Source organism: Chrysochloris asiatica, unplaced genomic scaffold (assembly GCF_000296735.1).
Source record: "Chrysochloris asiatica unplaced genomic scaffold, ChrAsi1.0 scaffold00031, whole genome shotgun sequence".
Classification (NCBI taxonomy): domain Eukaryota; kingdom Metazoa; phylum Chordata; class Mammalia; order Afrosoricida; family Chrysochloridae; genus Chrysochloris; species Chrysochloris asiatica.
The window spans coordinates 22,060,389-22,074,966 of NW_006408549.1; the positions used below are offsets into that span (position 1 = coordinate 22,060,389).

At 36.7% G+C, this 14,578-nt stretch overlaps 1 protein-coding gene across 4 annotated transcripts in view; it reads right to left on the minus strand.

Moving 5' to 3' along the window:
* Positions 1-676: 676 nt before the first annotated feature.
* RALYL (RALY RNA binding protein-like) overlaps positions 677-14,578 on the minus strand; it is a 1,110,405-nt gene continuing 1,096,503 nt past the window's right edge. For 3 of the 4 annotated variants that reach the window (XM_006859244.1, XM_006859245.1, XM_006859247.1), the window contains one exon: positions 677-1,663. In XM_006859244.1, coding sequence (XP_006859306.1) covers positions 1,646-1,663 — 18 coding nt within the window. In that variant the 3' untranslated portion in view covers positions 677-1,645. The remainder of the gene's footprint in view (positions 1,664-14,578) is intronic. The other variant, XM_006859246.1, reaches the window with a different exon arrangement.

Below are 14,578 nucleotides of genomic sequence, written 5' to 3' on the forward strand. Positions count from 1 at the left end.
AGGACTGCTAATCTCCAGGTCAGTTGTTCAAACTCATTAGCTGCTCCTCAGAAACCCTATGCAGGGCTGTTCTAAAGTGGAACCGACTCAATGGCACATAACAACAACATTTACGATAACTATGGTAATCTTTTAGCTGCAGACTTAATCTGGAAGGACATTAATATCTTCAGATGCAGTAATTTTACTTAGGATCCCAAAATATTTTCTTAACATTCTGTGTTTGAGGGAAAAAGTCTTGATTTCTAGAAATTTAAATTCCGAGCGTGACCTCAGTCAAGGATTGAAGGCCAACTGGTTTTCCGTCACCTGCCAAACTGAAGTGTTTTAGAGTACAGGACAGAATCCTGGTGTGGGTGGCACTGTGGGTTAATGCTCTGGACTACTAAATTGGTTTGAACTGCAAGGTCAGCGGTTCAAGCTCACCAGCCACTCCTTAGAAACCCTATACAGGGTTGCTCTGAGTCGGAAGCAACTTCACGGCACTTAACAACAACCAGAAGAATACAGGATAGTACATGAAAAACATGCGTATGTTGAAAATACAATAAACATTTTAGTGAAGTTATATTGCTTTCATTACTTCTCTGCTTTTGTGGCATTACAGAGACTTAAAAAGTTAAAAATGAATATTGAAATTAAATCCATCCCAAAGAAAAAAGACACACCGATTTTATTTTAAAAGAAACAGTATTTATTAAGAAATTATATGCTGAATTCTCCTACAATCTGTGACCATGGTTCCTTCCATTTCCATAGCACATAAAACAACAGCTAAGAGCATCTGGAAAACACTTGCAATGCTTGGTTATGGAGAATTCCTAGTAAAAGAAATGAAATGAAGTGACTTACATATTGATATAAATGCTTGGAAACAAAGAAAAGACAATCTTTTCCTTGTCATCCTAGTTCTTACCTATCCAAGCACTGAAACCACTCTATTGGATTTCGGAACCCAGTTTGAAATATTAGGTTATAATGAGGTCAGTTCAGTTCAGTAGAGCGAAGCATGCTCAACTTAGTCACAGCCAAACCAACAGTCCTTTAACTATGGTATGACATCTAAAATATTTGCATTCTTCATTAATAAAAATGGTGCTTACAGAGAACAGAAATATAACTTTTCAAGGACTTTATTCTTATGAACTGAAATATTTTGAACTATAAATTAAAAATAAATTATAAAAACTAGCATACAATGTAGCTTTTCTTACATGAGAGTGTTGGAAATAAGCTTTAAACGTAGAACTGCAATATCACCTGACTGTATATATGATCAACAGTAAAACATGCTAATCATAAAAATAGCTTTTACAAATATACATTTGTATACAGTGTTTCCCTTATCATTCATAAATTCCCTTCCTTCACATTTTGTGACTTTGACAACTTAAAAACAAACTCAAATGAACCTAATTAGCTGGGAGAAAAACACATTTACAATGGAAACCATAAAAATCTGACAATTGTACAGCTTAGAACATAGAAGAAATGGAATAGAACAATATTGTCCATTTTATTTACTTGGGTTTTTATATAAATCGAACCAAAGATGCCGCTGTCTAGTATGAAACCTCCTGTCATATTCCTGGGGGTTGTCACAGTTTCTCCTTTCAGCTTTCATGGTGCCACACATTACTTCGAATCATTTTATCTGTAGAAACTGAGAAGAGAAAAAAACGTTTTAAAAAACAGATTTATGTTTCATTTTTAACAGCATGCATATATGTTTTCGCTTTTAAGGCTAAATCTGGATAAGGATAGAGAAAGAACTAGATTTTTAGGGCAAATACTTTTGATGATAGATTTTTAAATCCTTTCTTGTAGTCATGCCTAGAATTATTTTCATTTATACCATGTTATGAATTTGTTTTGTTGAGCTCAGCAATTACCTTTCAACCTGAGCTCTTCTGTAAATCAGTGAGAAACCATTTGAAGCTCTAGGCTAGAGAAAGATATTTGCTCTTGCTCAAGAATCTTTGCTGCCCCTAACAAGAATGACCACAATATACTTTTCTCCTTTAAGAGGCTTTGAATAGTTCAGTCTTAAGCCTCATGTACCTAGGATACGACAAAAAGCTAATGTAGGTCTCTGACCCTCTTTATACAATCCTGGTTGCAAAGGAACAAAGTCAGAAGCAGAGACGGCAGTGAATGACTTCAAGATGAGTCAGAAAGTTATGTGTGAGCCCAAATTCAATTGGTTGAAGAATTGAATTGAGACATTGAATGTGAATCTGAATATAGTAAATAGAGAGTCCTGGTGTGACACTATGGGTTAATGGGCTGGACTGCAAGGTCCGTTTGAACTGCAAGGTCAGCAGTTCAAGCTCACCAGCTACTCCTTGGTAACCCTATCCAGGGTTGCTATCAGTCAGAACTGATTCAATGGCACTTCACAATACTAACAAGATTACATAAGTGGGGAAAGACATTTATTTCCCTTAGAATCAAATCCAAGGTCATTGTGTTTAGAAACCCAGTGCCACGAGTCAATGCAACTCCTAGTGATCCTATGTAGGGTTTCTGAGGCTGTAAATCTTTACTGGAGCAGACAACTTCCTCTTTCTTCCAAAGAGTGACCAGTAGGGTTTAACTGCCAAACTTGTAGAGAACTACCCAACGCTTATGCTGCAATGCTACCAGGGCTCCTGTATTTGGTAGAAAACAGAATTACCTATGTTGTTGTTAATGTTGTCGAGTTGGTTTCGACTCATAATGACCCTGTATAGTTTCCAGGGCTTCGAGTCTTTGTGGGTGCAGAAAATGTCAACTTTTTCCTGTGGAGTGACTGTGGTACACAATCCACAGTGCTTATTGTATAGAGCCACCACGCTCCCCATAACAACCTATATTGCTATGTATTTCTAAACTCTTTGTATTTAGCTAGAAAGTCTATGCATATGTCTCAGAGCCAAAGACATGCAAATCAAGGTATCAGTTTGGATGGGAATTGAAGACTCCTATGAGTAGTCAGAGAATTAGGTCACTTTCCCTTTTATTAAGTTTAGACACCATGATATAGAGATGATAAAACAAAGGAATATGGCAGTGGGGTGGCAAGGATTGCACTGGATGCCAGTAACTTCAGTGATCCCACTTTACCAAGTCTGCTGGTTGAAAAGAACTCTGAGAACCTGTGGGTAATTTCTCTCCCTTTATAGGACTACATCTTCCAAACTCAGAAATCATTGTTGAGTGCTGTCCAGTCGGTTCTGGTTCACAGTGACCCTATACAGGGTTTCTGAGGAGAAGCTGGTGAGTTTAAACTGCTAACCTTGTGGTGCTTATTCTACAGCTCTACACCACATGTTGTTGTTGTTAAGAACTAGTCAAGTCGGTTCCAACTCATAATGACCCTGTATAGGGTTCCTGAGGAGTGGCTGGTGAGTTTGAACTGCCACGTTTGCAGTTCAAACCCACCTTGTGGTCGAGTGCTAATCCTACAAGCCACACTAGATATGATGTTATTGTTGTTAAGTGCTGTCAAGTCGATTCTGACCAATAGAGACCTTGTACAGGGTTCCCAATGAGTATCTGGTGAGGTTGAACCACTGACCTTGCAGTTCAAACGACTTTGCAGTCTGATGCATTAGCCCACAGCACCATACCAGGATTCCATACAGACAGCTAAATAATTGAGTTAAATGAACACTGCCTTTCTTAGTGAGTAAATGTCATTTAATTCTATGAAGATTTAGAATTAAATATAAATGCTTGTGAGAATAATAACCATAGTACTAATATGTTTTTGTTAAGAATAAATCTGTGGCCATCTGTTGCCTCTTGTGTTATTTAAGAGAATTTTGGTTTGTTAGAGTGACAGTCAGAATTTCAGTTTGGAATGTGCAATTGAAAAGTGGAGAATGTGAAACTGATGATGTGCCCTGTAAACTTTCATTCACTCAATCCACAATAAAAACCTTAAATTAAAAAAAAAAAAAAAAAGAAAAGTGGAGACATGGGATTTCAGTCTTATGATAAGAAATCTTACTAAGTTTGTGCATGATATTGGAAAATGTATGAAAACTTAAGGTCATTGTATTGACTCATGTATTAAATTTTAAGAAACATTTCATTGTCAAGATTTTACATGCTAGCAGACAAATGGGATAATTTAAGAAGATGATGTCAAGTACAGAAAATTTACAAAAGCTATTTTGCAGTGCTTGAACACAATTAATTTACTAATTTAGGACAATCATTATTCAAAGACCTCTTAGAATTACTTCATTAAAAATTGTATTTATAATAATACATTGGACTCCTGGTGTGGCGCTGTAGGATCAGCACTGGACTTCAAACCACAAGGTTTGAACTCACTAACTGTTCAAACTCACTAACTGTTCCTTGGAAACCCTATACAAGGTGGATATGAGTTGGAACCAACTTGATGGCACTTAACAACAACAAAAATAATACATTTCTAATAATTTTAATGTAAAAACTTTAATAAACCAAGTTCAATTAAAAACAAATTAAATATCCCTCCTCAATAAATTTTTTTACAGTCAAAAGCATTAATAACTTTTCTGGCTAAAGCACAAGAACATTTTGATATTCTGATATTCTCTCTCTCTCTCTTCCTTCATTTCTCTCCCTCTCTTCCTTCCACTTCACCCAAATCTATACTATATTCTGATCACACTTATTTCTATTTAAAAAAATGGAAATATTCAACAAACATGTTCCTCAGGCAGTTCTAGGTTATGTTCATGCACATATGAAAGATCAGTTAGTTTTTAAAGCAGAAAGTTTTAAATGTCTGGTACAAAGTAGGTATGCTACTGTTTTGTGCAATATAAAGGAAATTTTGTATGTTACCTGCAAATTATCCAAATTATCCATTTTCAACACGAAATGGGTAACTTAAGTGAAATAAAACTGAATAGAATAGAACGAACCTACAGAATTATTGAAATCATTTGTAGGTAGGAAGAAAATAAGGTTCTTTATGTAATTGCAATTACACGATTTCCTCTGAGCTCATTCATTGTTTTCTTCTTGCTAATGGGAAATACTTCAATGCTACAGAACTTCTGCATGAAAGTTTGCTCATCACTGTTGTATTTCTCTAGGCAAAATCATGGCAGGCGAAATTAATTTAATATATTCTTATACCATCCTGCACATCTCAAAAGAAGTAATAATTGTTATACAACCCTTCATTTTGTTAATGAAAAAGACAAACAAACCAGCCTATAATACATATGCCATTACCTCGAGTATGATTTATTCTTATGCCTCTCTTTGCTCCTTAATTGTAAATGATTGCATAAAAATAATAATCCTGGGAAGAAGAAAAGCAAGTTTGAAAATAATTTATTGAAGTCTTACTTCCTTGCCATAAAACTTCAAAGCATTTGCCTGTCACTGTACAAAACAAAAGCTTCATTAGCTTTGTACTGGGAAGTATGTGTTATTAGCCATATGGATACAAATCAAGAGAACAATTTTTCTTATCCAAAATTAGTAGCAAACTATATTCACAAAGCTATTCACAGAAATCCTAATGTTAGAAAACATTGCTGTTGGTTTCTGTAGGACTGGGAGAAAGGGGACAAGCTCTTACTACCTTTTCCTCAGGATTGATAGTCACTAAACAGGGCTTATTGGCTTGGTATAATGTGAAACTAATTGTGCTGGCCTTCTCTTGAATAGTGGGTAATTTACCTACTGGCTGTATGAGAGCTTGGATGTTCTTAAAACAAATTCTCCTGATGATGAATGCTTTTCCAATCTTCAATCTTGCCCATTTCTGTGCAATACCAAAAAGAACCACTTAGGTGGGACTGGATTTATTGAAATAAGCAATTTACTTCTATTTGACAAAGATGAAAAGGATAGTGTTAATTACCAGGAACTTCAAGCATTAATATGTTTGAAATACATAAGCACAGTAATGTGTGGAATAAATATACCTATTTACAGCTCTAGGAGCACGGTGGCTCCATTCTATAAGTACTGGACTGCTAACCACAAGGTCAGAAGTTCGAGCCCACCAGCTGCTCCACAGGAGACTGATGGGGCTCTCCGATGCCTTGAAGATTTGAAGCAAACCTTGGAAACCCTATACAGGTTCACTGTAAATCGGAACCAACTCGATAACACTTAACAATTGTTAACAACAAATCTACAGTGCTATCCCAAAATTATACTTTTAAAGAAGTCTTGTGATTTCTTTAACATCAGAAACACTTCTGTCACTTTTTTTTTTTTTTTCTAATTCAGATTTACAATTAAGAAGTAACAAGAAAAGTCTAAAATTTGTTGTTAAGTAGCATGGAGTCAGTTCCGACTCATAGTGACCCTGCACAGGGTTTCCCAGGCTGCAAACTTTATGGGAGCAGAAAGCCTCATCTTTCTCCCACGGAGCAGCTGGTAGTTTCTAACTGCCGACCTTGAGGTTAGCAGCCTGATTCATAACCACTACACTACCAGAGCTCCTTAAATTTTTAGGTAGTACCTAGAAAAACAAAACAAAACAAAACAAAAAGTGAAAGACAAGATGAAAACAATACAGGCATCACAACTTTTTATAGAAAAGTAGAATTTTTTGAACAGGAATTATCTGTATTTGTTGTCACTATCACATTCATTGGGTAAATTTTTGACCATTCATTTGTTTTGGGAAATGTCAATAGATTTGGCTTCTGCAAATCATTCAGTACTGATAACAAAGCTCAACTGAAATTCATAAATGCATACATTTTCTGGATAAGATGAAGCTTTTTGCTCCTAGATTTACAGTCTTGTTGTTGTTAGATGCTGTTAAGCTGGTACCGACTCATAGTGATCCTATGCACAACTGAATGAGAAACACTGTCCAATTCTTCACCAACCCCACATCATTGCTATGCTTGAGCCCATTGCTGCTGCCATGTGCCAATCCATCTCATTGGGGATCTTTCTCTTTTTTACTAACCCTCTACTATACCAAGCATGATGTCTTTCTCCCAGGACTAGTCCCTCCTGATAATATGTGTCTGAAGTAGAAGAGACAAAGTCTGGCCATCCTGACTTCAAAGGAGCATTCTGGCTGTAATTCTTCCAACACAGATTTATATGTTCTTTTGGTGGTCCATGGTACTTCTAACATTCTTTGCCAACACTAAAACTCAAACATATCAATTCTTATATGGTCTTCTTTATCCATTGTCCATTTTTCAAATACATATGAAGTTATTGAAAATACCATGGCTTGGGTCAGGTGCACCTTAGTACTCAAACTGACATCTTTGCTCTTCAACACTTTAAGTGGTCTTGTGCAGAAGACTCGTCTAATGCAATATGTCATTTGATTTCTTGACTACTGCTTCCATGTGTGTTGATAGCTCATCAGAGCAAAATGAAGACTTTGACAACTTCAATCTTTTCTCCATTTATCTTGATGTTATTTATTGGTTCAATAGTGAGGATTTTTGTTTTCTTTACATTGATGTGCAATGTGGTCTTTATCTTCATCAATAAGTATTTTAATCTCTTCGCTGTCAGCAAGGGAGGTTGTGTCATCTGCATGATGCAGGATGTAAATCAGTCTTCCCTAACCCTGATGTCACATTTTTCTTCATCTATTACCATTTTTCAAACTATTTCTCAGCATACAGATTGAATAAATATGGTGAAAGAATACAACCCTGATGTACACCTTTCCTAATTTTAAACCTTTCAGTGTTCCCTTGTTCTGTTTGAATAACTGCCTCTTGGTCAATGTACGGGTTCCACATAAGCACAATTAAGTGTTCTGGAATACTCATTCTCTGCAATGTTGTCCATAACTTGTCATGATCCATACAACTGAAAACCTTTGCATAGTTAAAAAAGCACAGGTAAACATGTTTCTGGTATTCTCTGCTTTCAGCCAAGATCCATCTGACACCAGCAATGATAACCCTTGTTCCATACCCCCATCTGAATCTGACTAGAATTTCCAGTAGTTCCCTATCAATGTTCTGTTGTAGCTGTTTTGAATTACCTTTAGCAAAATTTACTTGCATGCAATACTAGTTATACTATGATTTTTGCATTCTGTTGGGTCATCTCACATTGGGATAGGCAGAAAAATAGATCCCTTCTAATTGATTGGCCAGGTAAGCTGTCTTCCAAATGTCTTGTTACAGATGAATGAGTGTGTCTAGTTTGTTGAAAGATTTCAATTTATATTCCATCAATTCCCAGAGCCTTGTTTTTTGCCAATAGCTTCAGTACATCTTGGACTTCTTCCTTCAGTATCATTAGCTCTTGATCATATGCTGTCTCTTGAAATGGTTGAACATCGACCATTTCTTTTTGTTATAGTGACTGTGTATTCCTACTATCTTCTCTTGATGCTTTCTACATCGTTCAATATTTTGCTCATAGAATGCTTCAATTTGAGGCTTTAATTTTTCTTCAGTTCCCTCAGCTTGAGAAATGCTGTGTGTTCTTCCTTTTTGGTTTTCTAACTCCAGGTCTTTGCACATTTCATAATAATATTTGACCTTGTCTTCTCAAGCTGCCCTTTGAAAATTTCCATTCAACTCTATTCCTTCTCATTTCTTCCATTTGCGTTAGCATCTCTTTGCTGACGAGTCAGTTTCAGAATGTCTTCTGACATACATTTTGTTCCTTTTTTTCTTTCTTGTCTTCTTAGTGACACATTGTTTTCTTCCTGTATGATGTTCTTGATGTCATCCCATAACTCTTCTGGTCTTCTGTTATTAGTGTCTAATTCATCAAATCTGTTGTTTTGATATGCACATATCAGGCAGACTCCGAATATTCCACCATACAACCATATCTCTGTTCTGAACCTGTGCTCATGAAGCAAAACTTCTAATTATAACTTCTAGCAGCTTGCCTATTGGAAGAGGATGCTTAATCGAAAGGACTCAAGACTAATCTTTTCAGTTTTATGTTTCAATGTAAACTCATAAACAGATAACATGAATTTATGCATCAATCTATTATAGATTAGTCACTTCACATTTGTCTGAAGTACTGCTCCCCTGACACCATGCTGATACAACAGTTTTGTGTAGCTGCGAAGCTAGCTCTATCCTCTTGACTGTGGTGGATTGTAATGAAACTGTGATACTTAGCCAGTTGCTGGTTTCTCTCTCCTGACTTTACCATTACTTTGACTGATATATGTGTATTTAAAGGTCTTCATCACAGACAATATTTATAAAACTACATATCAAGGCATGTGGAACTCCATGGAATTTGAGCACTTATGAGATTTTGAAATTATCTAGCCCTCTTCTATTATAGGACCTCTGGTATGAAGCTGTAAGATAAACACTGGACTGCTAATCATAAGACCAGCACCTCAAACCCACCAGCTGCGCCTTGGAAACACTATACAGGGCCTTTATAAGTAGGAACAAACTCAACAGCACTTAACAACAACAACTCTTGTTATTGGTAAAAGTATTAAGGCCTAGACAGGTTGAATCACATGCCCAAGTTGTTGGTGAAAGAGTCCTGACTAGACCTAAAATACTAACTGGTATCAAGAATTGTAAGGAGCTCTAGTAGCGCAGTGGTTACGAATCGGGCTGTGAATCTTAAGGTCAGCGGTTCGAAATTACCAGCTGCTCCTTGGGAGAAAGATGAGGCTTTCTACTCCCATAAGGATTTACACCCTCGGAAACCCTGTACAGGGTCACTATGGGTCGGAACCGACTCGACGGCAGTTAACAACAACAACATCAAGAATTGTATTACACTCTTGGGTTCTCAAAGTTTAGTTGACATCAGAATTAACAAGTTACCATGCTAAAAATCAGACTGAAACCCCAGAATCTGCATTTCTGATAAGTTCCTTAATGATTCTACTACTGCTGGGCTTGGCACAGTTCTGTGAGAACCACTTCACTTCACAGTTAAGAGATAGTTCTCTGTGGGCCTTTGAGTACTAGTAATGTCTTGCTGAGTGTTTTAAAATCATAAGACCTCTTCACTGTTCTTTCACCTTGGCCATTAATTGGGATTATTTATGCAGTTAATAATTTATCTCAGATCTGGATTGCAACATACCTTGTCTTCCTCCAAAGAAAGAACAGACTTATTTACTGCTTGCTAGAATATTGGTGGATTGGTTAAGGTCAGGTCTCTGTCCTATATTACATACTGTGCTCAGTCTTCATCAGGCTCTTTACCTCAGATTTGGGTGTTGAAACTCAGGGAACCAACACAACTATGCTGATGCTCCTGCTATTGCTTTTGCCATGAGTTACAAAGTCTTTTGTCTCTGACCTAATAGTCATTGTCTTCTACTACCACCCATGAACTATGATAATCATTAAAGTAAAAGGAAAAAACCTCTAATGTTAGAATAATGAAATTTTATTGATCACTTTATTACATACCTAAAATTGTTATAAAATGACTATCAATTTTTATATCATTTATATTTTAGTTTAGTTTGTCAGCTTGATTTATAGACCCAGTATAAAGACTTTTTGATATCGATCTGAAAATAGTGTAATAGCTAACTTAAAATTAAAATTATAAATCTAATATGCTTTAAGGATATTTAATTTGTGACACTGATTACCATATACTATTAAAAATTATAACAATAACAACTGCTTTTAGAGCTACTGATATCATTTCTCCTGTCTTAACACAGATACCAGTGCAGTAATTGTTTTTATATCTAGACTCACAGATCATCTGTTTATGAAGTTCATTTCATTTAACTGAAAGCACAAATAATTTTCAAATAAGGGAAAAATAGTACATTTCTTAAGATTCATTAAAGGAATATTTTCTTAGTATGGTGGTGTTGTTAAGCACTGTTGAGTTGGTTTAACTCATAGAGACACTATGAAGGATTTCCAAGTCTATACATCTTTCCAGAAGCTGAAAACCTAATCTTTCTCCTGAGGATCATCTGGTGGGCTAGAACTGCCAACCTTGTAGTTAGCAGCCTAGTGCTTATCCTACAGAACCACAGCGTTCCTGTTACAGTGTGGTAAAATGTAACATCTGATGAACCATATCTGTTTTCTTCCTCATAATCCCAGCAACAGCAAGCCAGAGTAGCAGAATGTTTAGGCTCCCAGGCTTTGAGAGTAGACTCCCAAGTTTTGTTCCTCCTTAGGCAATCTGCCTTAGGCAATCTGCTTAACCTTTCAAAGCTTCATTTCCTTCATTATGTAATCGGAGGGATAATAATAGAGCCTATCTCATAAGGTTTGTGTGAACTTTTAATGATGTCATGACATATAAAGCACTTAGAAAAGTGCTCCTAGTAAGCACTCAAGAATTATTGTTGTTGTTAAGTGCTGTTGAGTCAGTTCCAACCCATAGCGACCTTGTATAGAGTTTCCAAGGAGTGGCTGGTGAGCTTGAACCACTGACCTTGCAGTTCAAACCAACTTTACAGTCCAGCTCATTAGCCTACAGCATCATACCAGGACTTTACTCTGGAGGTCATAACTACAGAGATCAGCACATGAAAATGTCAAACTAAATCAGTTGCTATCTAGTTGATTCTGACTCATAGTGACACCTCAGCTACAGAGTTCAGTGATGCTCCATAGCTTTCAGTATCTCTAGGTAGAGTCAAGACATTAACCTTTTGGGTAGCCATCAAGATTGAATTAACTATATGCACACCTATGTTACTTGCAGCATTATTCACAATAGCAAAAAAAGGAGAGAACCTAAGTGACTATCAACATATAAATGGATAACCATGGTTAAGAAGATAATTCTTTATAGCTCATTGAAGCCTTCTAAGTGGCTAAACCTAAAGAGTGTGGTGACAAGTCATATACATCGGCAGAATCCTGGTGTGGTGTTGTAATATAACACACTAGACTGAAAGGCTGGTTTGAACCACAAGGTCACCAGCCACTCCTTGAAAATCCTAACACTTAACAACAACAACACGAGTAATAGAGGACTTCCAGCTATGGACTATATCTAGATTCAGGTCAGATCTCCAAAGATGGTTGTTGTTGTCAAGTACTATGGAGTCGGTTCTGACGCATAGTGACTCTCCACAGGGTTTTCGAGGCTGTGAATCTTTATGGGAGCAGAAAGACTCATCTTTCTCCCATGGAACAGCTGGCAGTTTCGAACTGCTGACCTTGAGGTTAGCAACCCGATTCATAACCACTATGCTACCAGAGACAGTAAGTCAAAGCTCAGATCCAGGGGGTGCTGAGTTGGTATTAGACAGAAAATTAATGCAGGACTCAGAAAGAAAACATTGTAAACCATGATTTATTTGTTTATTTTGGATCCCATTTGTTCCCAGTAATAAAGCAGGATCACATTATTAGCATAAGTTTAAAACAACTTCAATAAGCTAATAGCAAGAGTAGTAGCTTGACTGTTTTAGAGTCTGAGATAACTGAATTATTGAACTAATGTTCCATTAATTTGGGGTTTAACAGAGAGGGGGGATGTTGCTGTAGGATAAGCACTGGACTGCAAGGTTGACAGTTCAAATTTACCAGCTGCTCCTCGGAAACCCAACATACAGTTGCTATGAGTTGGAAATGAGTCAATGGCACTTAACAACAAAAAAATCCGAGACTGGGCTTACCTGGGACTAGGTTAGGTTTATGGGTGTGGGTTGTAATCATAAAAATAATGACTTTTATTTATGTTGTGCATTGTTGTTGTTATTAGGCACCATCAGAAGTGCAGCCAGAGTGCTCCTTGGAGGCCAAGATGGCCAAACTTCATCTCTCATACTTTGGACATATTGTCAGGAGGGACCAATCACTGGAGAAGGATATCATGTTTGGTAAGGTAGAGGGTCAGAGAAAAAGAGGAAGACCCCCAATAAGATGGAATGGCCAAGTGGCAGCATCGATGGACTCAAGTATGGCAATAGTAGTGAGGTTGGCCCCGGATTGGGCAGTGTTTCGCTCTGCTGTGCATAATAAGGTCACTATGGGTCGATACGTGGCAGTCTGTAAAATACTTTCAAATGTATGTTATTATTTGACTTTCATTACAAATCGGTGACATAGGTTGTTGGGCAAGAATTAGTGTCGTTTTTCACTCAAATCCTTGTGTCTGAGAGTAAATGACAAGCCTAAATCAAATCGAAGCTGGTTTACCTCAAGACCAGAGCGCTCACTAATATTCTGTTATGCCCAATTGTGGGAAGAAGGACTGTAAAAACACAAGCTGGCCCCACTGGTAATTTGAACACAGGGGAATCCACTGAGATACATTGCTAATGTGTGGGAAGAAAAGGGACAGTATTATGGGGAACATAGTAGGAGTGACACATTACCTGATCACCTACCTACCTTTCCTTGAATTGTAGCAGATCTGCCTGGAATTTTTTTTTTCTACAAGTCCTGGTGTTGTGCTGTAGGATAAGCACTGGACAGCAAAATCGGTTTAAATTAGAAGACTGGCAGTTTAAACTCCGGTCACTCCTCAAAAACTCTACATAGGGTCACTATGAGTCGGAACTGACTAGACGGCACTTAACCACAATCTTAAACTAAGTCAATACCTTATTAATTTAAAACATGCTTTAATTATTTGTCAAAAGTAGATGTGTTATGTTGTCAAAATACATTTGATTTAAAAAATCAGCTTTAGAGCAAAAAAATCAAATGAAATTATATATTTCGTTTAAAAAGTGAAAAATTACTTTAATACCAAAAACTCTTTAACCACATTGTTAAATTAAGTGATTTACCAGAAGTTGGATGTTCTGTTGCATATACATTAACATATTAACACCTCTCTCTTTTTCTCCCCTTCACACCTTCTGAAGATAATTATGATTGTGTTTGGAACGTTTCAGGCTCACTGACAATCAGATTTAACTAGTTGAATTGATTAAATTATGATACGTTTATTTGGACAATGGTTTATGTTTGATCATGCATCAATTCCTGATTTCTCAGGCTAATTTTATAGTGTCTCACACCCATTAGTTAGTCCTAATTCTAGAAATGATAATGATAATTTTAGGATAATACCTCAAATTGTGTAAGTCATTTTCAGTGCTAGACAATAAATGTTGATTAATGCCAAGAATATTATGAACTTTAAAAACTGCATACATTTGACTGCTTTCTACAGTTCTGTAAGGAATTCATTTAGGCAACACAAGTGGAAATATCATAAGTATTTCACATATAACAGAAAATATGATTTAGAATGGATAGATTTACAAGTATGACTTTAAGAGTTCATTGAAATCATATAGTTAGCTCATGAACTTTCAGAATACCTGGGGGAAAGGTTGCCATAGTTTTTTATTTTAGCTCTTCTCATCTCACTTTACTGTATGCACCATTCTAAGAATTAGAATATAATAAAATACATTCAATGTTAAAATTGATCCACAAACAAAAATAATAATGATCACTGTTGTTGTTGTTAGTTGCCATCAAGTTGGTACCAACCCACAGTGACTTTATGCACAGGAGAACAAAGCACTGCCCGATCCTGGGCCAACATCACTACTGTTGCCACGCTTGAGTTCATCGATGCTATCACTTGGCCAATCCATGTCATTGGGGGTCTTCCTCTTTTTCTCTGACCCTCCACCTTACCAAACATGATATCCTTCTCCAGTGACTGGTCTCTCCTGACAATACGTCCG